Raw genomic sequence first — 27506 nt, forward strand, 5'->3', positions numbered from 1 at the left:
TGTATACCTGGGAGATAAGATTGGTGGTTTTCTTTTTGCCTATTTTTCAAAGCGAATAGATACAGTAATCATTTGACATGGTGCCTGGTACTGCAGGAATTCAATATTATTGACTGAATACTGAACTGGCAATACTTGTACTATTAAAGAATCAAAATGGGGATGGTCTCCCTGAACCAAGACCCAGCCGCTGCCTATAAAAAAGGGGGCCCAGTGGGGACAATGCCGCAGGCCTTTGTAAGAGGCTCCAGCTGATGCTCCTCACAATGACCCTCTAGCAACAAGGGACTTCTGCCTTCCCTGACGCAAACCACCTCTTCAACTGGGTGGGGACCAGCCAAGGAGCAGTAGGAACAGTCTGCAAAGACCTGAGGTCTCTCTCCTCGGGGTTCCCTAGCAGCTACCATAACAGCAGGCCTGTGGGGAAGTTCCTCAGGGACTGCCACCACTGCCACATGGACACCAGGGTCACGTCTGCCTGGACATCCAGGACAAGTGGTCAGCCTTGTGTGTGACATCAGGACCTGCTAGGAAAACCCAATGTCAACAGCCCTTTGAACACACATGCTAAGTTCTGGAAACACCCACAACCTTTAAGAACCTACAAGAAATACACTCAGCCTGTCTTCCTGTGTTGTCTTTAGATGATCTCTCATTTCTCTGATTTCTATATAGGACTGTTATATTAAGCTGTGGTGTCTTTTTTTCCTTTGTGTGTTTTTTTTTTTTTTTTGGTCTCCAGTTGAACCCTTGTAATGAATCTATTTAAAAAGTACATTTTGTTTAAAAAAGAATCAAGATGGCAGCTAAATTTTAGAACTGAATATTATCACAAGTATCCTTTATAGTTTTATCATCTACGAAGACATTCAATTATAAGAATGAAAGGATTTTTAAAATAAACATCAATCCTAGGATCAATTAGCACCAATTATCTATAATATAAAGAAGGGGGTAAACCTGCCAAAGTTATATTTGATCTTTCAGAAAAGGAAAGAAGTAAATTAATAAATAAAGCTCAAATGTCTTAAAATAAATCAAGTACATCTCATTTTACAAGAGTTTACTGGAAAGTTTTGGAAATTATTTTTCTGTAAGACTGAATCTCTTTCTCTTTCCATTTTTATTTCTGGTAATGTTAAATATTTTAAACTACTCCAGTCCTTGACTTACACCACAGTATACAGTGGTTAATAAGCACCGAAATTGTTTTAGTGTAACGACTACTCATCAAATCCTTCTTTAACACAAACGTGTGTTAAATGTATTCCTTTCATAAATTTTTCTACTTTTTAAAGCAGGGATCCACAGTTTCATTTTTGGTATCAAACAAATATTATATTAGGAAAATAAACTAAATTAAGATAATTATATAAAGCTGAGTTAATTTTACTAGAGAAAATCTTATTTAGAAGTCTTCGCAATACACAAAATGTAAGGTAACATGGCACCCAGTAACCAATTATTTCACAACTCCCACAACTCCAAATAACTCAAGAACGAACCTACTGACAGTACACAGATGCGAGGGAAAGGATAAAAAAAATCTCAAATAAATAAAGTATCTATCTTGCAGACATAATGGAACTTTTCCCTGTTCAAATCCTTAAAGATATAATTTTCTTATCCTTATAAGTTTAAATGTTAAATTTAAATATTGGTGATGGTATTTGGGGACAACCATAGATCCAAGGGTAAAGAAGACTAACATTTAAAAGGATCCTGTCAAAAGGATGACAAAGCCTGTACTTGTTATGGATAATGGCAGGGTAATGATTCAAAAGGGGGAAAGCCTACTCGGTTGGACATTTCAATCCATGCTTGGAGTTCAGAAATTACGGCCAGTGGATTTTCTAGATCTATTAAAGATTTTTGCATTAGGAAACTGACATATAAGAAAAAGACAAGGAGTACTTAGATTTTATAATTTAAAAGTGATGGAAATAAATTTATAAAACTTACCTTTATAGTAATATATTTATGACATACTTCTGATACTTAATACCAAATTAGTTAAAAAAAACAGTAACAAGTTTAAAGAAACCCCTCTCCTATGCATTTGACAACAAAAATCTTCCCATCTTCAATTTCTCCAATCTTTACTGGAAAAAAAAATTAGAATAAACTGTATATAAATCATCTTTGTTTTTAACATAGAATTATTAATAATAAAATGCTATCTCTTAAGTTCTGACCATAAATTAGTAGGTGTTTTTGAAGCAAAAGTCCACTATCAAAAGCATTAAGATAACATCAATCGAATATTAAGTTAATAAGAATACACTTGTATCTGGTGCAAATTTAATTTTATTAAACCTTACAGTGAATATTGTGGCATATCATTTTCCATTGTGTGACAATTTATTGGCTGGCACCTGAATACAGTACTTCTTTCGAAAAATACACAATGGGAACTGACAAAAGGGAGAGAAACTAGTTGTTTAGTAATATATAAGGGCAAAAAAAAAAAGATGATGACCAATTAATTTTAGTTTCCTTAGTATCTAACTCTACAATGGTTAAAGTTCCAAGTAAATGCTGCTGTTACAGTGCACAAGAATATGGTTATTATCTCATCCAGGCCTCATAATTCTGAGAAAATTAATTACAAAGATTATTATACCTGTAAAACTCAACCTAAGGTTTCTGTTGGGCAGTATGATTTTAAGAGCTACCTTCTCAAATATAATCTAACAATTTTCCCAAGTCACAGTAGATGGAGGTTTCTAAAATATTATACATTAAGGTAGTCAGTCACTTTACAAATGAGCAATTACTTAAATTGAAAATCTTACTGGGCACCAAATTATCTTTTGCTGATTTAGGCTTATGTGCCTGTCAGATTTATGGATAAAAAATGACTTTTTAAAATCTATAATCGACTTGTCTTTATAAAGTAGATGGTATCTAATCTCAGTAAAATGACCATTTCTTTTACAGAAATGATCAATATTAGAACATCTAAAATTCAGCAGGCCTTAAAAGGGCATTTTATTAGAAATGTAATGAGAACTTTAACTCCAGCCAACATCACCATGTTACAGTTGTAAAGTCTAGTTTGACTCAAATGAGTACAATTAGCTCATTAAGTATTAAATTACTCATCTGGTTAAAAAAATAACAATTTTTAAAAATTCCATCTCACAATTTTTAGAATACTTTCTGACATAGATCTAAACAGTGAAGTCACATTTATTAACCAACCTCCTCTAAAATCAAATCATGGACGATTTTTAGCTATTTAACTGATTTTTCAAGTGCTCCTAATGGTATCTGGGAAGATGGCAAACAGAGAATTGTATGCTAAGTGATATAAGGCATTTCAGTTATCAAGACTGAGGAACAGTTCTAACTTATCTACATTTCATGATGGAAAAATGCTATGTAAAGAAATCCTTATTTTATACTAGAGTTGCACAATTCAAGTTCACCTGTAAAGCAGTGTGAGATGTGCTTTACTATAAAAGCATGTAGGCCTTCCTACCCACACCCAAAAAAGACAAGGAAATAATAAATCACTTAAAAACCCAATTGCTCATCTTTTACCCAAAAACTATTGAGATCAACTAATGTAGATTTACTCTACTTGCAAAGCCTTCCTTTTTTAATTTAGAAAAGCAGCTCATGAATATATAATTCTTATACCACAAGGTAACAGTCGATGATTTCAAAATATCGATGTCTGATATTTCTAGAATATTTGCCTAAATCACAAATTTTTCTTATGTGGCAGTTCAAATATTTCATCAAATTAGCCCATGGTAAATAAGATATTAAAATCTCTTCATTAAAAGGTTGGAGAGTGACCATTTATATCCAGTCCACCTTTTTCAATGGTGAAATTAAATTTACAGCCTAGTAAAATGAGTAAGGATATTTTTTAAAAAATTAAACCTCAATTATTTAACCAGAAAGTCTAATGCTGTTTTATTTACTACTCTTCGTTACAAGTTTTTTACTGAATAAAGATGACATAAATCAAATGTGACCATTTGCAAAGATGACACTCCTTAATACCATTACATCAACCCTCAGAATAAAATGTGAACACAAAAATCCAAGTGATCCAGCTCATTAAACTCACAGGTAAACTGAGTTTTTCTCAAACCAATAAGGAGTTTTTTATTCAGAACAATTTCATTAAGACATTTGCAGGGCAAATACGCCATCATAAATTTTATTCTGAATAACAATAAAGTGCTGAATGATAATTACCTGAATCTTTTTTAGTACTTTTCACTTATCTTTTAAGTTAAAAGAGCCCTTTCTGTGGCATTAGCAAAGCTGTTAAAAAACATCAAAAAGAAAAAAAAAGAAAAAAAAAGAAAAGAAAAGAAAAGCTAACTTTTAGTAAGGGAATAGGAAGCACTGCAACCTTTTGTGTTTAACTATGGTGACAAATAACTGAGACCAAAGTAATTCATGCAAGTTATCTTTAAAGGTATACTTAAGCTTGAAGAAAGAAAGAACACTGTTACTGACCTTTGATACTATGACAGTAAATTGAATACTAAAATACTTTAATTATCCTAGATACCTAGATCTGGCTTGGCAAGCATCATGCCACTGACATGCTTTAGCTCTTTTTGTAAATAAAAGTGATTTGCAGTTCAATTATGGAATATTTCAATGTGACTCATTAAGCTGTGTGATAAATTTTAGGTTAAATTTAAGCGAATTCTCTATACCTAATCACATCATCAGCACAAGCAGAACAACGCTGGCACAGCATAAAAGGTGGGTTACTTTATAAAGATTCTTCCTTTAACTGCATGATATATTAAGATGACAGACCTAAATTTCAACTGGGTTAATGAGTTAGAATAGATTTGTTTCCCAAATTTAGCACACAATAATTTCAGTGGATTAGAGAAAGAAATCTCAGATGTGAAGAAAAAAACAAACAAAAAAGCTTGAGCTCAGGTAGCTAACCAGCAGCTCCAAAAATTGTCATGCTACAAGAGTACTTTCATAAAATGAACTTTGTAACAAACTTAACAGTGTTTTAAGTTGAAGTTGACCAACTGCTGCATAGAAAATATGCTAACATACAACAGTCAAGTTTAAGCCGGTGCATAGAGAAGATAAAGCACTTATGGTAACTGCAAATGGTAATAAGTCCATAAAGTTTGTACAACCTAGCATGGGTCCATAAGGGGGAGGAAAAAAGTAGAAATGGTTAGGAAAAAAAGTGGAAACAGGGGAGAAGCTTGGAAAAGGGAGAAGCAGGAAAAAAAAATTGCCTTCAATTGTATAAAATTCACAAACCAGAAAAATATAGACACCACTGAAAAATGGTTAACTGTTCCAAACACACAACAGCAAACGAAACCAGAATGAACAAGCCTTTGGCAGACAATTTTAGAAATTTGAATGACATTACATTTCTCAATAATTCACAAACAATATATTATATGGTATATTTATATTAAATACTGGGAAACCAATCTTGTAAATTTGATGCTCATAATGCTTTAGCCAATGAGAGCACGATGGTATCAAGCTAAATGAATGCTGGTGTTATCACAACAGTGCTCATTAATGAAACAACTGTTAACAATTCGTGCTTTAACAGAGCTAAAATACAGTCAAATTATCATCTATGAAGTGAAACAAAGGTCTCTAGCTTTTCTGGGATATGCCCTTTATAATATATTCTATGATTCACTATAACACGTGCAGCAAGACACTGCAATGTGGTATGATTTATGGGCTGAATCAAATTTTTAGCTATTTCCTTCTCGTCCAACAAGTCACTAGCAGTTTGTTTGTGCAAGTTTGTGGCATCAAAATGTGCACCTGATTTAATAAGGAGATTCATGATGTCTGGATGGTTGTTCAGAGCAGCAATATGTAGGGGACTGTTGTCATCGGAGTCTCTGACGTTCACATCAGCACCACATTCTATCAGTATCGCAGTAACTTGCAGAGATGGAAATTTACAAACAGGGTACCGCCCTACACACGTAGTATTCTTGTCCACAGCCAGATGAAGAGGACTGAAGTTATTCTTTCCCCTCGGATGCAGCTTAAGAAACCTGTATATAGTCTGCTTTTTGAAATGGTCCTGTTCTAGAGTACAAGGAACTTTTTCTAACAAGCAAATTAAGTGCAAAATGATGGAGAGAGCCTTATTTAACTGTAATGGGTCAGCTGGACATTGAGTTTGTTTGATAGCTCGCTCTATTTCAAGGACACTTTTGCACAGTATGCCCATAAGATCATCAAATGTAACAGTGGTGCCCAGCAGGCCTTTAGCCCTATCCTGTAGCATAAAAGAGAACAGTTCTGCAAAAGATAATAAGCTGCTGGCAGTCATTGGGCTTAAAGGGTCCAAATTGTTCTGCTGCATATCCAAAGCATACTTCCATAGGTTGATGCATCGTTTGAAATTTCCAGAGTCTGCATAGACAGCGCCTCTATATCTAATATAGTAAGAGGTATCAGGATGAGAAGGACCAAGAATACGTTCTCTAATTAATAGTGCCTGCATTCTCATCTCATCAGGGTCAGCAATAAGACCTTCTAGCTCTTCTGAACTGTTTACTTCCTTGGCATAATCATAAGCCATTATTAGTGTCTGAGGTACTGGTTTACTAATTATATTAGTCCTATCACTGTACCTCATGTTCATTGCCTTTTTCCAGTATTTCAAAGCCCCAAGTAGATCTCTTTTTTTGTCTACAAATGTAGCTCCCAAAAGCTCTAAAGCATTGATCCGCTCTGTCTTGCTGGTCTGTGCATGGTGAGTCAGAAAATCCACAATATTTGTGTGACCGGTCACACTTGCTGAAAGAAGGGGAGTCATTCCATAACCATCCTTTTCCATCTTGGCACAATACATAAGAAGCATCTTCATGATGTCCAAACTTCCAGATTCTGCACAATCATGCAATGCCGTATTACCTTAAGAAGAGAAAAAAAAAGAGATATTTTGAGGGACCCAGATACAATGTAATAAATGTATATACTTTAAAACCTAGAGAAAAGCAGGTAGCTGCAGGCCGCCCTTAATGGGACATTCTTTAATTTGATTACAAATAAGAAAAAAAGATCTCCAGCACCTAAAACTAGTGTCTGACACATAGCAGGGGTTAAAGAAATACTTGTTAAATTTGTTGAATAAATGAAAAGACCAAATTAGGGGTGAAAAGATATTCAAAGTCACTAGATGAAATTCAAAACTAATCCAAAGCCTCTTGGTGTTATTTAATAATGTATTCAAGGGCATATTCTATAAGGAAAAACTGATTAAATAAAATTAATCAGCTATTCACAGTTTTGCTGACAGTCACTTAACTTTCTGGGTCAGCTTCCACATTTAGAAATGAGAAATCTAGTCTATAATATTTAAGTCTCCAACTTGATTCTAATAGTAATTAGAAATTATTTTTCAATATTTCTGATTGACAACTGAATTTCAACTGTTTTAGTCAAAATTCTTAGTAACGAACTACTTTCCTCAAAAAGCTCCCATAAGAAAAATAAATCCACTGAAATCTGAAAAATATGTGGGTGGTTCAATATGAACTTTAAAAGGAGACATTTGAAGTGTCCTTTCATAATGAATTTTTTTCCCATTGTAATTTAATGTTTAAGTAATCTGTTTAAATGTACTAAATGTTCTAATACTGTCCTGTTCTTCCCACGCATGGATTAAAACTGACAACAGGCACTGGCACTTTAGTAAAAAGCCTGTATGGAACATATTAAGACATTATAACCAAGTATTTTAGTTACCTAAGTTTAAATACCTAAGATAAATACTTTGCTAGTTATCAAAACAAAAATTATCACACAGACTTTTGATAGTCACATACAATGTTTACATAAAATTTGAAAGGTGAGTCATTTTAGGCATGTATGTGGAAAAGAGTTAACATAGCTGGCTATCCTTAGAAAGATCTGCTTGCAAAGATGGCCCCTGGCTGGTATCTGTGAACCTGTGTGGTAAACAGTTCCAAGATATAAAACTTTTCCTAAATGACAAGGGTGACTCACTGTTTATACAAACAATGCAGTTTATGCTGCTTTCCTTCTGGGAGTTTAAAATTTTGGCTATGTGCTCAAGAAAAGGTGCCTATGTGAACAGTATCAAATAAAAATCCTAGGCGCCGAGTCTCTAATCGGTTTCCCTGGGCAGAAACACGACACACACGCATTTATGTTTCTAGGGGAAGACTGTGCTCTGTGACCTCTCATGAGGAGAAGGCAGCATAAAAAAGCCTGCACACAGATTCCTCTAGATGCCACCTATGCCGTTCCCCTTATGATCCAGCTGCACGTCCTTATTACATTACTGTAATAAACCTTAACTGTGAGTACAATTATATGCTGCATCACCTCCAAACATGGGGGCAGCCTTGGGGACCCCAGACACAGCATGTGTACTAGAAAGTGGTTTAAATCTGAATACTTTACATAACAAATCTGTAACTAAAATTCAAAAAAGGTAAAAGTTATAATACATTAGGACTATTCTCTCCACAAGTTTATCCTGTTTAGTCTTATATAATATCTACATGGACTAAATAATTATCTGGATACATCTATTCTGACCCAGAATTTCAATAGTCGACAATGGAATGGTGTCGGATAGAATGTTTTAGCAATGTGTATGGTATCCAAGCACTGAGATAGCCCAGAACTTTGAATTACTGATGTTCATTTGCTCCAAATAATTTCAATTAAACATGACTACTACTACGTATACTTTAAAAACTCTTTTGACTTATGAATCCCTAATATACTCATTTCCCTCTAAAAAATATACAATATAAGAGAAATATAAAGAGAAGCCTTAGATGGCATTCTTCTCTATTCACAGAAATAAAATCAAGGATAAGAAAGCAGGAAAAGCCAGTTTCTTAAATTAGCTGAATGGCTTAATGTAATTGCTGGAAAAATACAGAATATATATATTTTGAATACACCAAATATTGGAAAAAATGGTGGTTTCAAAAAAAAGAATAAGAAAGACTTTCACATCTAGTAATGGCAGAGGTAATATGATTACCCTCCCACTAGGAACTAGAAAAGCCAATAAATGTGTTTTTAAAAATCTGCTTGACATCATGTAAGAGCCAATGAGGGTACAACATCCAGGAGAAGAAAGAAAATTAGAGAAGTCCAGAATTTGAGGAAGCTTCCCCCAGTGGCTTCTACCAATTCTGGAAGAGGCAAATGAAAAACTAAGCTGAGCTTCTGACAACCTTACACTGCCAGAGGAGTAAACTGGAGTCCAGGGTGCACTAAGAAGAGAACTCTGAAATCCTCCTACACTTAAAGGTTATAGCTCTGAAGGTCTACATTTAAAATCATCTCAATATTAAAGTAATCCAGGATTGTTCATATATGTAATCAAAAGCCAGAAGGAAATACAAATACTATTTAGAAGAAGACATTATACTAGGGCTCAAAATTTTTATTTCTTTATATATGTTAGGTATCCAATCAAAAATAATGGACAGAAGAGAAAACAAGGAACCACAACGCAAAAACCAAGAGAAATAAAAGCTGACAGAAAAGCCCAACAGAAGATCCAGACAATACAGTTATAAGCACAGACTTTAAAATAATAACTATGCTTAGCATATTCAGAGAGATTTTTAAAAATTTGAGAATTTGGAAACTACAAAAAAGAACCAAATGTACATTCTAGAACTGAAAAACTCAGTGGGTGGCTTTAAAAACAGACTACACACAGCTGAATAGAGAACTAGTGAACTAGAAAATAAGTCAGATGAAAATACATAGAAAGAAGCACGGAGGTGAAAGATGGAAAGCAGAAGACTGTAAGAGACAGAGGGAATTGTGTCAGAAGGGTTAACATAGTTAAAACTAGAATTCTAGAGGAAGAAAAATGGCTCAAAGCAATAATTAAAAGGATAAAGTCTGAAAATTTTCTGAAACTGAATAAAGATTAAACTATAATAAGTTTTACAAACACCAAGAAGGATAAGTTTTTTTAAAAAATCACTTTGAAGCACACTACAACAAAACTAAAGACAAAGAGCAAAATCTTAAAACCAGCAAATAGGCAGAAATGACCTGCAAAATAGTAACAGACAAGGAAAGTTTTCATCAGGAAAAGCAGATGCCGGGAAACAACAATGTTATTTTAAAAGCAATAAAGGAAAATAAATGCCAACCTAGAATTCTATATCCACATCAATAATAAAGGTGAAAGAAAGGACCAATTCAGTTGAAAAAGAAAAGAAATAAAAACTAAGATATTTATTATCAGCAGAACTAAATTAAACACTACGGTGTTGTTGTTGTTTTTTTAGGCAAAAGAAAAATGAGCTACATGGAAGCCTAGAGATGTGGGCATAAACATTAACAAAAAGAGTAATCAGTGGGAATTCTAAATATTGCCTTTAAAATAATGTCTTATAAGGATTGACATACAAATAAAAGTAAAATGCTTGACAGCAACAGCATAAAAGGAGGATAACTGGAGTTAAAGTAGTCTCTGATTTCTGTATTGCCTGAAAAGAGGTAAAATTAGAAATTTATGTTAGCCTTTGATAAGCGAAAGTTATACTATCTAGGATAACTACTAGAATAAGGTATTCATATAATTACTACATGTTCCTGATATAGAAAAAAATAACAAAAAGTAACCCAAAGACAAAAAAGGAGAGGTAAAGAATATAAAACAGAACGAATAAAAATAAAAATGTAGCTAGATTAAAATTCAAATATATCAGTAATTACATTAAATTCAAGCAAACTAAATGTTCCCATTAAAAGACAAAAACTGTCACACTGAAAATACAAATAGGTAAACTAAACTACATGCTGCTTACAAGAGACACCCTTAAATATAAGAAAAAGGATGATGTGAAAAGATGGAAAAAAAAATACCCTAATCAAAAAATAACCATAAGATGTCTGATATTAAAATAACAGACTAAGTAGACATTAAAGTAAAATGCATGATCAGAGATAAAAGGAAACATTTTATAATGATATAAAATTCAAAACAACATAAATATATAATGCTAAATTTGTTTCATCTAAAAACATAGGCTTGAATTATATAAAGCAAAAATCAAAAGAGCTACAAGGAAAATCAGACAAATCCACAATCAGTACATTTGAATATACCTTTCTCAGTATAGGAAACCAAAGCTGATAAGGATATGGAATATTTGAATATAATTAACAAACTTGATTTAACTGACATGTAAATGAACACTGGCTGTGAAATGCCATTGTTCCCCAAGGATACATGGAGTGTATACAGATAATGACCATATTCTGGGCCATAAGGTGAGTCTAACACAAATGTCAAGGGACTGAAATCACTGAGTATATTTTAATTTCACAATGCAAGTGAGATATCAAAAACAACCAAAAGAATAACTAGAAAAATCTCCATATATTTGAAATTTTAAAATATACTTCTAAATAACCCATGTGTCAAAGAAGAAATCCCAATGGAAAATAGAAAATACTTTTAACTGGATAATGAAAACACTAAATAATAAATCTTGTGAGATACAGCTACAACTATGCTTAAATGTACATTAGAGAAAAAAAAAGACTTTTTTAAAAAAAATCGCTAAGTTTCCATCTTGAGAAGTTAAAACCAGAGAAAGTAGAAACAAATAATTAAAGCAGAAATTAATGAAGAAAAAGGTATCAGTATACTAACACAGCATTTTTTATTTTCCTAAATTGTATTAACTTCGTAATCAACTGTGCAAAATAGAGAAGATAAACTTATTCTGCAAATAGAAAACAAGAGACATTAGTAGTAAAACATAAACCCATGTTTCCCAATAGCCATTAGAGTACTGCTCATTCCTGAGTCTGATCATATTTTAAAAGCCAGTCATAATGGACTCCAACAAATAAGTTATATCTAATATAAGCCAAACCTCACAATAAAACTTCCACCATTTATATTACTTTCCAACTCAAAAACTTTCATGTTTCCTCTAAGGAAATAGCTGAAAATCTAAGACGGCTTTTACAAGATTTTCTCAAACCACCATCTGCGTGCGGGTGGGAGGGCAAAGAAGAAATCTATAGTTTTAGAAGGCATAGTATGTGAAGTAAAGTTTAATCATGGTTATTAGGAATACACACAAGAAGATACACTATGGGAAACGGATTTTAAAGCTGAGAAACATTTCCCTACCCTACCTCTCTCCAGTCTCATTTCTTATCATCTGCAGTATGAACGCTGCACTGTGAATCTAGCCCAGGAGTTGTCAAACTTTTTCTGTAAAGAGCTAGGGAGTATTTTAGGCTTTGCAGGCCAGAAGGTCTCTGTTGTAAACATTCAACTTTGCCATATAGCAAAAAGTATTCACAGGCAATACAGTAGTCCCCAAATATCCACAAGGGATACATTCCAGGACTCCCCAGTGGACGCCTGAGACCAAGGATAGTACCAAACCCTGTACATACTGTTTTTTCCTATACATACATATGTATGATAAAGTTTAAACTACTGTGCTTTGGGGGCCATTATTAAGTAAAATAAGGGTTACCTGAACACAAGCACTGTGATACTGCCAACAGTCAATCTGCTCACCAAGAGGCCTAATAAGTGACTAACGAGGGAGTGTATGTAGTGTGGATTTGTTGGACAAAAGAATGATTCACATCCCAGGAAGGACAGCAAGAGATTTCGTCCCACTACTTAGAACGCTGTGTAATTTAAAACTTATGAATTGTTTATTCTGGAATTTTCCATTTAATATTTTCAAGCTGTGGTTGACCCCGGCTAACTGAAACCATGGAAAGTGAAACTGTGGATAAGGGGGACTACTGTATGTTAAATTAATGGACATGGCTATTTGCCAACAAAATTTTACTTATTAACACTGAAATGTGACTTTCCTCTAATTTTCACGTGCTGTGAAATATTCATTTGATTTTTTTACAACCATGAAAAAACATAAAAACCATTTCTTAGCTCTCAGGCAGTCCCAAAAGAGGGACTAGGCAGGATTTGACTCCTCGGTTATCAGTTGCCAACACCTACTCTAATCCAAAACACTATCAATACCTGCCATATACATGGCAAACATTCTGCTTAGGCTTCATATCATTCCATCCTAAGTTATCTCTCCCAGCACTAGAACTGTGCTCACTTCTACCTCCAATTTTCTGCTCTTAATTTTCCTGTAATACACTTTCTTCTTTACATTTTTAACTTCTTCTTCCAGTCTCATTTCTTATCATCGGCAGTATGAACGCTGCACTGTGAATCTAACCCAGGAGTTGTCAAACTTTTTCTGTAAAGAGCTAGGGAGTATTTTAGGCTTTGCAGGCCAGAAGGTCTCTGTTGTAAACACTCAACTTTGCCATATAGCAAATTTCAACAGAAATTTGAGCTGCTCAAAGAGGCCCCTTGGTTACACCATAACAACTTATCATTTTAAGAATGCCTGTATCACTCATCTACTACTATAATATTATGTAATACTTTACAAAAGGATAGTGTTACTGCTTCAGAAATAGGTTTTCTTACCTAAACTGTCTATTCCTAAGTACACAGATCCTAAATTTCCTTTATATCCCAGATAGCAGTTAGATACTGTTCAAACTGAGGCAGATTTTTAAATTTTTAATACTTGGTATCACGAAAAGTGATTCAAACTTAGCTTCTGAGGATAAATAAGTTTAAAACGTAAAATCTTAGAAGGAGGGGTTCTTCTTAATTAAGGAGATCTTGTTAATACTGACAAATTAAGTATATAACCAACCACAACTTTCATGCCCTGGAAGCCCTAAATAGTTTCTGAATTATAGCCTAAAAGTTTACTTAAAAGTTTAGAAAATAGGGGCTTTAAAGAAAAGCCTAATTTTAAAGCAACTATAATTCTTGTGTAATGTCTCTAAGTCTCTTTTACATAGCATATTTTGATAAAGCTGTAATTAGTATATACACAACTGTTGCCTGCTTTTCACCTACACCCTAGTCATTCTGTCATTTTATGTTAACCACACAGACTACATGAACTACATAGATACCATTTAATCATCCTTAATGTCTTTATGGTAAAAGTTCAAGTAACGAGGCATGTCATAATTTATATAAACACTTTCCTATTAATGATCATCTGCAATGCTTCAGAATTTTCAGTTAGAATTAGTGCCTACAAAACTATAAGGACAGATAACAGACCAGTGGTAGCCAAGAGCTGGGTGCTGGGAGAGGGACTGACTGCAGAGGGGCATGAAAGAACTTTTCGTTCTACCTTTATTGTAGTGGTAAATTACAGTATATGACTGTCAAAACTTACAGAACTATATAATAAAAAGGATGGATTTTATTGCATATAAATTATACTTCAACAAACAAATGACAAAAGAAATGCCCACTTGAAAACAGCATCACAACTGTGTGACATCTTAACACACAGCTATAATTCACTTCCAAAGGAATTATAAAATCTTTTAAAAGTTCCACTTTTACAGTATTCTTTCTAATACTGGAATTAATCTTTGAATTTTAATTTATGTTTAATCCAAATTATATAGAACATTTTCCATGTCTGTTCACAAACTTTCTTTTATGACATGTCTATTTATGTTCCAGTTTCTGGGGCTAGTCTCACTTTCTATATTTAAGTATTTTTTAAAATAATCAGTTGTCTATTATATTTACTGAATACAGGCATACCTCAGAGATATTGCGGGTTTGGTTCCAGATCACTGTAATAAAGAGGATATCACAATAAAGCGAGTCATGGATTTTGGGGTTTCCAATACACATATAAGTTATGTTTACACTTTACTACAGTCTATTAAGTATGCAATAACATGATGTCTATAAAAACAATGTACATACCTCAATTAAAAAATACTTTCTTGCTAAAAAATGCTAATCATCATCTGGGCTTTCGGTGAGTGGTAATCTTTTTGCCGGCAGAGGGTCTTGCCTTGATGTTGATGGCTGCTGACTAATCAAGGTGGTAGATGCTGAAGGCTGGGGTGGCTGTGGTAATTTTTTAAAATAAGACAACAGGTACTGACTTCTCCTCTCTAGTTATTAAAGTCCTAGATGGCATCTTCTTCCAATACAAGGCTGTTTTATCTACATTAAATATCTGTTATTTAGTATAATAACCTTCATTAATTATCTTGGCTTGATCTTCTAAACAAGTTGCTGCAGCTTCACCTTGCACTTTTATGTTATGGACATGGCTTCTTTCCTTAAACCTCATGAACCAACTTCTGCTAGCTTCAAACTTTTCTTCTGCAGCTTCCTCACCTCTTTCAGCCTTTACCGAATTGAACAGAGTAAGGATTAACTTGTTCTCGATTAGGCTGTGGTTTAAGGGAATATAGTGGCTGGTTTGATCTCCTATCCAGACCACTAAAATTTTCTCCAGGGCTGTTTCACATTCTTATCATTCATGTGTTCAGTGGAGGAGAACTTTTAATTTCCTTCAAGAACTTTTTCTTTACAGTAACAACTTGGCTAACTGTTTGGCACAAGAGGCCTAGCTTTCAGCCTACATGGCTTTCAACATGCCTTTCTCACTAAGCTTAATCATTTCTTTTGATTTAAAATGAGAGATGTGCGACTCTTCCTTTCACTTGTACACTTAAGAGGACATTACAGGGTTATTAACTGGCCTAATTTCAATATTGTTGTGTCTCAGGGAATAGGGGGAGCCACAGAGAGGGAAAGAGGGGAATAGATTGTCAGTGGAGTAGTCCGAACACACACAACATTTAACAAATAAGTTCATGGTCATGTGGGCACAGTTCGTGCCTGAAACAATTATATAGCAACATCAAAGATCACGGATCACAGATCACTATAACAAATATAATGACAATGAAAAAGTTGGAAATATTGAGGGAATTACCAAAATGTGACACAGAGATACAAACTGAGCAAATGCTGTTGGAAAAACAGCACCAACAGACTTGCTTTATGCAGGGTTGCCAAAAACCTTCGATTTGTAAAAAACTGCAGTATCTACAAAGTGCAATAAAGCAAAGTACAATAAAACAAGATATGCCTATAAATTTTCCTCTATCGATTGTTTCAGTCAAGTGTGTTAGATATGCTGTATTAAATGCAAATTCTTGTGAAAAAATATAACAAGCTGAATTTTACAGCATACAGAAATGAAACTTTACCATTCCTCTTTACTCTAAACTTAAATATCATGTGCCATAGCAGGAGTAGGGTATGTTTTACAACTAGATTATGCACCTGATCCACAGAAAAGTTCTATACAATATCAGTAAATAGTGAAGTCTGTTCTTAACAATTTTCTTGTTTAAGTCAAATCTAAGTAATCCACATCAAATTTTTAAAAAGTTAGTTTGTAAAATATAATCCAAATTACTGTAAACACCATCAAAGGAGTGAAAAAACAATCCACAAAATGTGAGAAAATATTTGCAAATTATATATGTGATAAAGGACTTGTATTCAGAATAAATTACTCCAACTCAGTAAGTTAAAGATAAATAACCCAATTTAAAAAGGTGCAAAGGATATGTAGACTCTTCCATAAAGAAGAGATATATAAATAGCCAATAACCACAAGAAAAGATGCTCAGCATCATTTGCCATTGGAGAAATGAAAACTACGATGGTATAGAACTTCACACCCACTAAGATGGCTATCTTAAAAAAGGGTAATAACAAATGTTGGTAACAGTGTAGAAAAACTGGAACCCTCCTACATTGCCGATGGGAATGTAAAATGGTGCAGCTGCTTTGGAAAACAGTTTGGCAGTTCCTCAAAAGATTAAACAAAGTTACCATGTGACCCAGCAATTCCACCCCTAAGTATATGCCCGAGAGAAATGAAAACATACATCCACATTAGAACTTCTACATGAATATTCATAGCAGCATTATTCCTAATAGCCAAAAAGTAGAAACAACCCAAATGCCCATCAACCGATAAATAGATAAATACGGTATAGCTATACAATGAATTATTCAACAAAAGAAATAAAGTATTCACATGCTACAAAATGAATGAGCCTTGAAAACATTATGCTAAGTGAAAGAAGCAAATACAAAAGCCCAACTATTATGATTCCATTTATATAAAATGTCTAGGACAAATTTATAGAGATGGAAAGATTACTGGTTACCTAAAACTAGTTCATTTGAAGATAAGGGAGGAGGGAGGAATGGGACTGGCTATTAATGGATATGGAGTTTTTTGCAGGGGTGGGGGGGTGATGAAGAAAAGGTGATTGTGATGATAGTTGCACAACTTGGTGAACATACTAAAAACTATTATTTGTACACTTTCAATCAGTGAATGGTATGTGAATTATGTCTCAAAGCTGTTTTAAAATCAAAGTACTTTTGTTTTTTGGTAAAAGTGTAAGTTTTGACTGACAGAGGCAGCAATTAAAGGGTCTTTAGCTGGAACTAAGCTGAGTCCATAAGAAGTCCGCTTGCAAAGACGGGAAAGGGGCGTTCAATGCAGATTCCAAATATTTCATTCCTGGAATTACTGTGTTAAGGAAGGAGATGAGAAGGGGTACAGAGAAACACTTTAGGATATCAAAGAAACACTAGAAGGTTCCTCTGCTAAGAATGTTTCCTTTCCCTATGTGTATTCTAACACCAGAGATACTCAAAGACAGGAGTTCAAAAAAAGGAATCAAAAATAGAATCAAAGACAAATTGTGTCAAGATTACCATGTGCCCTCCCTTCATTCTTTGTATAAGGGATTAAGCTAGGAGCATACAGAAATTTAAAAATACAGGTCTTTGAGTTCATGACAAAGTTAAACATGAAAAAACATCTGCAACCATAGAGGTAAGATGCATTCTTATGACTCAAGAGAGAGAAAAAATTGCCTAAAAAGTTGCCTTTGAAATGAGTCTTGACATTAAGTAGAATATTCAAGGCTAAGAGCACCCAAGCTAAGGAGTCAGGACTAAAACAACTAATAATAGTATAATTTGATGAAAATTACACAATGTAAGTTGATGAAAATATCAACATTACAATTCAGATTTCATGAAAATTCCCTTTCTGGCCACTGTAGTTCAGACTCTTTAAACTGCAGCTCTTCTCAAAGGGACGGGGGAAAAAAGGAAAGATGTTTTAGGCAGATATGCATCCATGTGACTTGTTACTCGGGCCGCTCCCACCACTTTCACCTCCATCTTCCCTCACAAACATTCCTGTCTCAACAGCAAAACAACAGCAAAAATCTCCAGAATGCCAAGGGCTCCAGAATTTTGTTTGAAATAAATGAATTTAATTAATCAATCTAGGATACAGATGAACTCAGAGAAAGAACCACATGTATCTATCTAAAGGTCATTAAGTAAAACTTAATCTCTGCTTTAAATTAGTGGTGCTGCCTACAACTCTTAAAATAACAGTGGTGCTAAAGATCTATTCATTTTCACCAACTTCAGCTCAATTCTGTGAGGATTCACATTTCAAAATTCAATCTCCAGGGAAGGAGAAACGCAGTATTTCCCTACTGAACTCAATTTACACATCCTCTACAGCTTATCTTCTCCAACTAGGATATCAAGTCTCCCTGAGGATATAGAGAAGTGTGCCAGCGGATATAAGAGGGAAAAGAATGAACATGGAACAACTTGGAGGAGCAATTTGATGATCTGGGATCAAAAAGTTAATGAATTCAACTAGTAAGTTATTTAAACATTATTAAATCAAAATTAATACAGATATATTACAGAATAGAATAAAAATTTAAGTCTCTTCCTCTTCTCTGCAAGTAGGTGTACTGAGGTAACCAGAAGCTAAGAAGAGTTCTTGAAGTCAAGAAGGAAAAGAGAACTTCATCTTCCGAAGCTCAGATAATCCTGAAGTACACTGAAGTAATTTATCTATATAAAACAGACATTATTTTTGTCCATTATCTCTAATACTGACAGTTCTTAATTTATAGGGTATTTTCTTATTTGAAATTCCTTTGTATTTACAGTAATATATATATTTTTTCTCTTTTCTTTTACATTTTTTTGAAATACAACTATAGGCTAAAATGGCTACTCAATGGGAGAGAAATAATGTAATGCCTGTGGTTTGCTTTAAACTACTGCAGAAAACAAAGAGGGAGAAATATGTTTTTTAAAACTGGCAAATGTGGATAATTGCTGAAGCAAGGTGATAAGTACATAGTGGTTCAATGTATTCTTCTTTCTACTTACACATAAGTTAGATAACCTCTATAATAAAAAGGCAAATAAACTGTCTGAACTAGCTCTCTCTCAAAACCTTACAAAGCTAGCTATACTTATCATGAGCCTACATGGATTTCTCCCTTTTCTGAACTCCTACAGAGTTCTACCTGTGTCATTCATTTTTCACAATTACTGTTAAGTCTTCATGTATGTATTTATTTCCATACTGAAAGGACTACAAAAACACTACTTGCTATCAGGGACCGTATAATCTTTTCTCTCTTAAATCCAAGACATTCATTCAACAGCCCATTTATCAAATACCCACTTTGGGCCAGATATTCTTTCTAAGGCTTGGATACAAACATCAGGTCTAGAGCCTCAACAAGTTCACAATGTAACAGATTTAGAATGCAGTTAGATGAGTTTCTCTGGAAAAAAAAAAATCCTAGTTATTCCTCTGCTGAAAACTTTCACTGGATTACCACTGATAAAGAATAAAATCAAACTCCTTTACGTAGAAGTCAATGTCCTTTATAATGTAGCCTGTGATCCAAATATACCTACTTTCTAATTCCTGGACCCTCCAAGCATATTTCTCAGTGTGCCTTTATGTCATTTCCTAAGCCTTAAAAACTGTATCAAATGCCTTCTGCAGATCTGAACCCAAACAATTCTTTCAAAGTCCACTTCAACTTCTCCATGAAGCCTTTCTAGTGAGCATATTCTTCTAAAATCCTACAGCACAGATTTATACCATTCCTTTAGCAGTTAATAAATGTGATGTCCTGTCTTCTCATAGCCTACACAATGTCCAACACAATGCCTTGCCTACAGAAAATGCGCAGTAATTCTTATTACCAATTTACTTAATTACCTTGGGTATCTAAAATGATTGACCCATGAATGAGGATAGTGTGTCCTCTAGGACCAGCATCCCCAAGCCCAACTCCAAGAGCTGCTCCACTGATCTGTAGTCCTCAATCATTTTTGGCTGTTCAATTCGCAGGTGAATTTGTGTATAAAAAGAGAATTGGAGTGTCAGTCAAGAAGACAGGGTTAGGTAAATGCTGGGCTCGTCTCCTGCCATGACCACATCAAAATTACAACTAAATTATAGAACAATCAACCGGGAGAACCATCTGAAGACTAGCTGAACACAAGTCCCATAACTAAGGATATAAAGAAGCCATGGTGAGACTGGTTGATTGCCTTTTCACTTAATTATTTTTGCAATATTAAAGAAAGCATCTATTTGTTTTCTATGAATTTTACCAAAGGGGGGGGCAGAATTGTGGGGCTTAAGTAACTTTACTGTAGGTCTGCAAAGTCTTATGCTGAGTTTAAAGAAAAAAAAAAGAACCAAAAAGCCAAAGATGATTATAACCATAAAACACTGAGATCAATGAGAGAGCTCTAAGATTGGCTTGTCTAATCACTTCTGATTTAGGGGCTATAGTTTCAAACAGCAGCCTGTGTTAACTCTCCTGTGTTAAATCAACTGTGTTAAACTGGAGACGTATTTCTAAATATTTTAAAGTTTTTCTCCCTTTTGTGAATGCCATGGGAAAAGAAGGAACCTACTGTCCCCTCAGGTAATGAGTTGGTTGGGGATAAAGTATTTCCGAATATGTAATAGAAGAAAGCACTACTGTTGCACTTACCATATTGTGGTTTAAGTTATTTGCTTATGAACCTGTCTCTCCGATCAAACCATGAGCTCCTCAAGAGCAAGGAATCAAGAACTGGATATCTTGTCTTACTCATCTTTGTATATCCTAAGTCTAATAGCCTGGCACACTGAGGAACTGAATAAATGTTCTCACAATTAATGAATGAATTCCACCTTACGTTAAAACATGTTCAAAATGCCAACAGCCTGTTAAAAAGTAATGGAAAGAGATTAAATAATATATTCAAATACCAACTGCCTGTTAAAAAGTAACAGAATGTAGAAATCACATACAATTTATATTTAAGCAGACCAAGCATAATCTATGGCATTTTCTTTCTTCAGAACCATCTCCAATAACTGACATAAAATTTCCTAAGAAATTATTTCATTTTGTCCCTAGTCTTATCAGTCTCACTTTTTGGAGAGGGGTAAAAATATGGAAGAAAAAAATCCTTTTTGATGCTCTATTAGATCCTTCTCCAGTGTTCCTGCCTCGGATTCAATTGATTCCTGTTTTATTATTATCCCTTCCCCATAAAAAAAAATCTGAAGAGTCAGTAAGAGTGATTGTCAAAGAATGGAAGCTTCAGGATCAGAGTTGGGAAGGGTGAATGTATTTTAATCTGCCCAAAGAATCATTAAGAATCACTGTCAAAATTAAAAGGCACCAAAGAAGGTAATAGTACTGCACTCAAAGGGATATATATACTATATACATATAAAAATACACATATGTGTATACATATATATGTGTTTATATAAAATTGGGGCTATCCAAAAACAGTTTTTGTTTTCTCATATTACATATGTATTTTTAAAGATATAAATATTACATCTGACACTGGGGGAAAAAAATGACTAGAATTAGCAGGCCATTGGCCAAAAGAGGGAGCACACACATCCTCATATACAAGGTTATAATGGTAGTGATAAAAAAAGAATATTCTTAAACAGCAAAGGTAACCAAGTCAAATACTGTTCACAGTTTATTAGAGGGAAATGTTCACAAAATAATGAGCTATTTATAATATAGTTCTCTCATATCTTCAGGAGCATATAAAGCAGCTCTGAATGACAAAAGAGTTTAAGACAAACTCTGATTCGACTTAAATATATGAGTTTATCAACAGTCTGTACATTATTAGGCTGATAAATAAAAAAACCCAATGAGCCTAAAAAAGAGCCATACCTATTAACCCTTTCTCTTCTAGTTATGATTTCAAAGCATTCCTAATATTAATATGGTCACTTAAACAGTAATGTGTGCTCTTAAAATGAGTGTTCTTTAAATGATGACTGTTTTAAAAAAAGGTCATACTGGCCTTTGATTCAACAACCTATCTCTAAGATAATATGGAACAACTGAAAACATTTATAAGGAAGAATATTTACAGAAACATTTTTTATCATACTGAAAAGCTAGAAGCAACATAAAACTCCATTAGAAGAGTAAGCACCTATTAAAATTAAAGAGCTGTAATTAATGACATTATAGATAACATTTATTAAGCTAAAAACAGGTTATAGAAGAGCATATAAAATAAATTGCATATATATACCTACATGTATAGTTCAGAAATATCTTTGGAAGGATTATCTCTAAGTGCTCGAATGTTATGAAATTTTTTTATTTCCTCTGGAAAAAATTTTCAGAAAATCACAATAAGCCTGTTTCATTTTCATAGCAAATATTTTTTTAAAAGATCATGCTAACTTTAGTAAATATATTCAGTAACTATATAATACCCCATAACATTTACTATGATCCAGCAATTCCAGGTATTTATAACACCAGGTATTTAATTCAGCAATTATAGGTATTATAATACAGCTATTCTTACACAACTATGCAAAGACACACTTCTGTGTGTCACAGTAGCATTGTTTATATTGAATGTGTTCAAACTGTCCATACAGGGACTAAATTATATGCATTCATACAATGAAATACTGTGCACCTATGAAACAGAATGCGGTAGCTACTTGTGTTGGAGTTGAATGACATCCAAGATAAATTAGTTTTAAAAAAAAAAGCATGTATCAACTAACAGAGAAAAAAGGGAAGGAGAATGACATAGACAAGTATACTTGTATTTGCGTAGACTACCTCTAGGACACACACAAAAAAACTGTAAACAGTGGTTGTCAGTGGGGCTGGAGGTCTAGAAATCTGGGATGATAACACTTATTTTTCATTGTAAACACTGTAAACCAATTTGTACTGTTTGAATTTTTCTTTACCATGTACATATGCTACTTTTAAGTTTTCTGAAACTAGACAGTGAATTATTTTGCGGCTGTATAAATAAATGTTTAATGAAAATAGGTTTTCAAGTATCAAAATTATAGTGTCAAAACAGTTGTGTTTAAGAGTTTTAAAAAATTCAAAACTATCATTTGCTGCTTTAAGGTTATTACAATAGCTGAAAATTATACACAATTGTAAACATGAGCTCTTCTTCTGGACAAAGGTTGTTTACACTGTTGCTAGTCAACAAATCCAAGTCAGTTTAACCTAGTCCTTGTTTTGCTCTCAGTATTGTTAGCAGTTTTAAAACTGTTTTCTTTCTTGCTATATTTAACACATGTTCTGTATAAAAAGATTTTCTATTGGCCAAATAAATAAGGAATAAGGGAACAGATTTTCTCCTTTCCATTGATATCAATCCTTCCAGGTCAGTTTGGCCTAGCCTTCCCTGACAGAATAACAAATGAAATGTCTACCTAACAAATAGGACTATGACTCACCAAATATAGTAGTTTCTACTCCAAGGGAGTTCTAAAAAAAATTTAAAGCTAAGAAAAATATATGACATTGGAGTATATTCTCAAGAAGATGAAACACAAGTCTAAGGGCTCAGATTAACTTCCACTAACATGCTCTATAAACTTTGGGGAACCCATTTCCCAGCAGTTGGAAGTTATTCCAAATAAGAGACAGAAAATGCTGCCTAATTATAGTGATAGAGGTCTTTTTATCAAACTTGTTCAATTATCAAATACCAAAGAAACAGTCAACAAGTTTATACTGGAAGAGTACCAAATCAAAATAGGTCTGTCAATGTTGGCTTACTCAACATCACTGCTTATAATTAGATATCAAACTTCCTGAAAATAAGTGGTACACAATTAAAAAATAAAAATGAAGAAGCAGAACTCACCTTTAACACTTTTTCTATTAACATCTGCCCCCTTTTCAAGTAAATACTGAGCAATCTCTTTGTGTCCCTTGTAACATGAAATCATCAAGCAGGTATGCCCATGTCGGTTTGACACTTCCAAATCAGCTTTGTGTTCTACAAGGTACTTTACGATTTCCAAATGGCCATCGAAACAAGCAGCTCGAAGAGGAGTTGAATTGGTTAAAGTCGTGTTGTTGACAGATGCCCCATGATTTAACAAAGACTGAACCACCTTCAGATGTCCTGCTGCAGATGCGGCCCACAAAGGGGGAGCTCCCTCAATGGTTTCCCCATCAAAATTGACCGAGCCCCCGACTTCTATGGAGGCACTGCACTGCTCTAGGAGGAATTCTACCATGTCAAGGTGCCCATACCTGGCCGCCATCAAGAGTGGTGTGGCCCCATTTGTTTTTTCAGAGATCAAGGAGGAAATCTCCTCTTTGGATTTGCTTGCCAACAACTTCGTAAGAAGCCGGAGTTTGCCATCTCGAGCTGCGTTAAATACTGCTGTCTTTAGATCCATTTATGTCCAGTTGAGAGGTTGTGCTTTATTTATCCTTCAAAGCAAAGCTCCAGCTTAACTCTATGGACACAGGCAAGAGTGACGGGAACCAAAGTTCAATGTTAATCACTGCACCCCAGGACGGATATAAAACCATGGAGAGTACGTTCTGTCCTACTGCCTTCCAACATCTGACAGAGCACCAAACTAAAGAAAGAAAAAAAATAGTTTTGAATTTTCCATAGGTAAAGGTAAGAACACTATTTAGGTTTTTCGTAATTTCTACTCCTGTGGGAAGGGAGTGGGGGGAGTCATACTTTAGGGGCTATTCCGCCGCCCAACCTCCCTCCGCCAAAAAAAGGTGAAAAAGAATATAAAAAAGGTACACACAGACCCAAATGTTTTGGTGGGAGGCGGTTTCTTCTCTATATGCCATAAATTTGAACACTAAGGCAACCGGTTTTCTCGCCTCCTAACCAGCCCAGCTTTGTTCTAGTTTTGCTTTGCACACGCCCAAGGGAGAGTACAACCAAAAGAGGCATGAGACACGGGGTTCAGAAATGTTTCTCTTCCTCACATCTGCAGAGGAACGCGGGCCAAGGGCGCGAGGCTGGAAGGCCTCACTGTGGCCAGGAGGGGTTTCGAGGAGGAACAAAAAGGTCGGACAATACAAACCACCCCTAGCTAAAGCCAAAACTCTCACCCGAAAGGTTCTCTTTCCTTTAAAAACTACTCTAGGTTCTCAGGAAATCCGGCTGCCTTTTAGCTAACTTCGCTCGCCCCAACTTGACCTCCCCGCCCCCAAGGGATCCGCAGGTTTCCCAAACCACATAATCTTCACCCCTACCTTTTCCTGATACTGGCAGCCCCTCCTCAACGTCCCCCATCGACCACGAGCCCCTTCCGGCGGGCAGACGAGCCTATGGCCTCCAGCCTGCTGCCCATTTCAGCTGCCTGGGTCGCCCTCCTTCCCCTTCCCGCCCAGGCCTCCCTGCGGGCGCCTCAGGCCGCGGCCCGGGCTCGGGCAGGCCGCCGCCGCCACTACCTGCCGGTGGGGTAATCCTTCCAGCCGCCGCCGGCTTCTCGGGCTCGGGCCGCCCCCTTCAAATTGAAACCGTTGTCCTCGCCGCTGCCCGGGCCGCCCAGCTCCGCCTGCGGCCGCACACCTCCTCCATGCCCCGCGCCCCACAGGAATGAGTCCAGCCGCGCCGCTCGCCCCGCCCCGCCACGCCAAGCTGCCTCCCGCCCTCCCAGTCTGCGCGGGCTGCAGCGGCTGCTGCAGCTGCCGCGGCGGATGGTGTAATGGGCTGCGGGCCGGGGGCCGGACAAGCCTGAGCACAGCTTCACATCACTGACGCGGCAGCCGCGCCATTGGGCCGGGCGAGGGCGGCGGCCGCCGCGAGCAACCGCCTAGGGGTGGGGCCGGGCTGCCGGCAAGGGCGGGCCGGTGCGGGAGGGGGCGGGGCCTCGAGCCTGGGAGGACGCGTCTGCGTGCGGCGCCCCGAGGGGCGGGGGGGTAGGGGGAGAGCCACGAGGGGGCGGGGCCGCGCAGTGCCGCGGCGGTTCGAGGTCAGTGGATAGGCGTCGGAAGTCTCCGGCTCCTCGGCTCTTCAGCTTCGCTGGCACTGGTTTAGGAGGGGCTTGTCTCGGGAACCCTTGGGTCCCACTGCCAGAACCTCTCTCACACACAAAAGCACTCTTGGACTAGCCTCTTCTCTCCTTCATTTGGTGGGCCTGGAAATATATCGAGCTCGTAATTAGCTTTCAAACAAATTTGAGAAAAAGATTAGTTTTGGAGGTTGCCGAACATGACTTTTTTTTTTTTTTAATATGGGCTTAAAAATATAAAGGCTACGAGGAATGGTAAAACAAGAGCAGTGTGAGTCAGCAAGGTCAGTTCTTGAACTCTGAACAATAAAACCAGGAAATGGAAGGAAGCTAAAAATATGAATGAAAAGATTACTGCTTCATACAGCAGGAAATAAACTTCTGGAATTTGTCACGTTAAGACATAGGATGTATTAGACTAGACTAAAGAAGAGTTTAAGTGTATTTGGAGGAATAACATCCATAATGAATAATGATGAGAAATTAGTTTTTGAAAAAAGATCTTCAATCTCTTGAACACTTTATTTTGGGGAATTTAAATTCGCAGTTTTTCTTGGTACCATGGGGACAAAGAATGCTAGATTAGACATTATCTGATCCTCCCAGTGTCATAAATGTAATCATTATTTTAAAAGTCATGAAACATTAAAGACATTTTACAAAAAGATCATTTTTTCATGTTTATAGTATTGTCCAGAAGTTTATGTAGTTTTGTATAATTTAAATTGGAATTTTCACACAACTATATATTTTGCTTTTTTTCCTTACTATACTCTAAAGATTTCTCATATTTTTAGTTATAATAATCATTTTTAAGTGGGGCATAGTATTTCCCTTAGGTAGTCAGTATGTAGGCTCAACATTGGTTCCCTAAAATTGAAATTAAGGTTATTACCACTCAGAAGAAAATATGGAATATAAAAGATCAGAGGAGCCATCTACAAAAATCAAACAAACCTAGTGTACAGGTCACAATTCTATATTCCCAAGGTATAGACACCAGTATAGTATCTCAACCAAGGCCTAACCTGAGCTGACCTGTCTCTCATCATATTCAATAAGATGATATAAAAATGTATCAGTGGTCTTCAAATCGAGATGTGCATCCCCCAGGGGATTTTGGAGTGGTAGGTACACACCTGGTTTTAAGGCCACCAGTTTCTGAATCTTTAACTTGTGTCTATATGTAGTATTTCCTAAAAATGATTGCTGGTGGAAGAATGTCAAGGTGTCTCCCTGTTTTATTTCCCAACTCTTTCAGAGAGGACACTCCCCATACCTGAAAAGGTGATAGGGAGGAACTGGATTAGTAGAGAGGGGGCACCCTTATTACTAGAACAATGAACATTTTCAAGCATATAAGTTGTTTTCTTCTCTTGTATTGCTTTGAGATAAATTTCTAGGAGCTGGATTATG

The 27506-nt window shown here is 35.7% G+C and overlaps 1 protein-coding gene across 2 annotated transcripts; it reads right to left on the reverse strand.

Annotated features, from left to right (window-relative positions):
• Positions 1-2289: 2289 nt before the first annotated feature.
• Positions 2290-25791, reverse strand: FEM1C (fem-1 homolog C). 2 transcript variants are annotated; one of them, XM_039848487.1, is made up of 3 exons: positions 25528-25791; positions 23960-24689; positions 2290-6906 (listed from the first exon to the last, which is right to left on the reverse strand). In XM_039848487.1, exons 2-3 carry the CDS (start codon positions 24501-24503, stop codon positions 5597-5599), a joined length of 1854 nt encoding a protein of 617 aa, XP_039704421.1. In that variant the 5' UTR covers positions 24504-24689; positions 25528-25791; the 3' UTR covers positions 2290-5596. The 2 variants fall into 2 exon arrangements, with proteins under 2 accessions (XP_039704421.1, XP_039704422.1); XM_039848488.1 differs by lacking the exon at positions 25528-25791 and adding an exon at positions 25330-25495.
• Between the last annotated feature and the right edge of the window lie 1715 nt (positions 25792-27506).

Source organism: Pteropus medius, unplaced genomic scaffold, assembly GCF_902729225.1.
Source record: "Pteropus medius unplaced genomic scaffold, Ma_sr-lr_union100, whole genome shotgun sequence".
NCBI classification, from domain to species: domain Eukaryota; kingdom Metazoa; phylum Chordata; class Mammalia; order Chiroptera; family Pteropodidae; genus Pteropus; species Pteropus medius.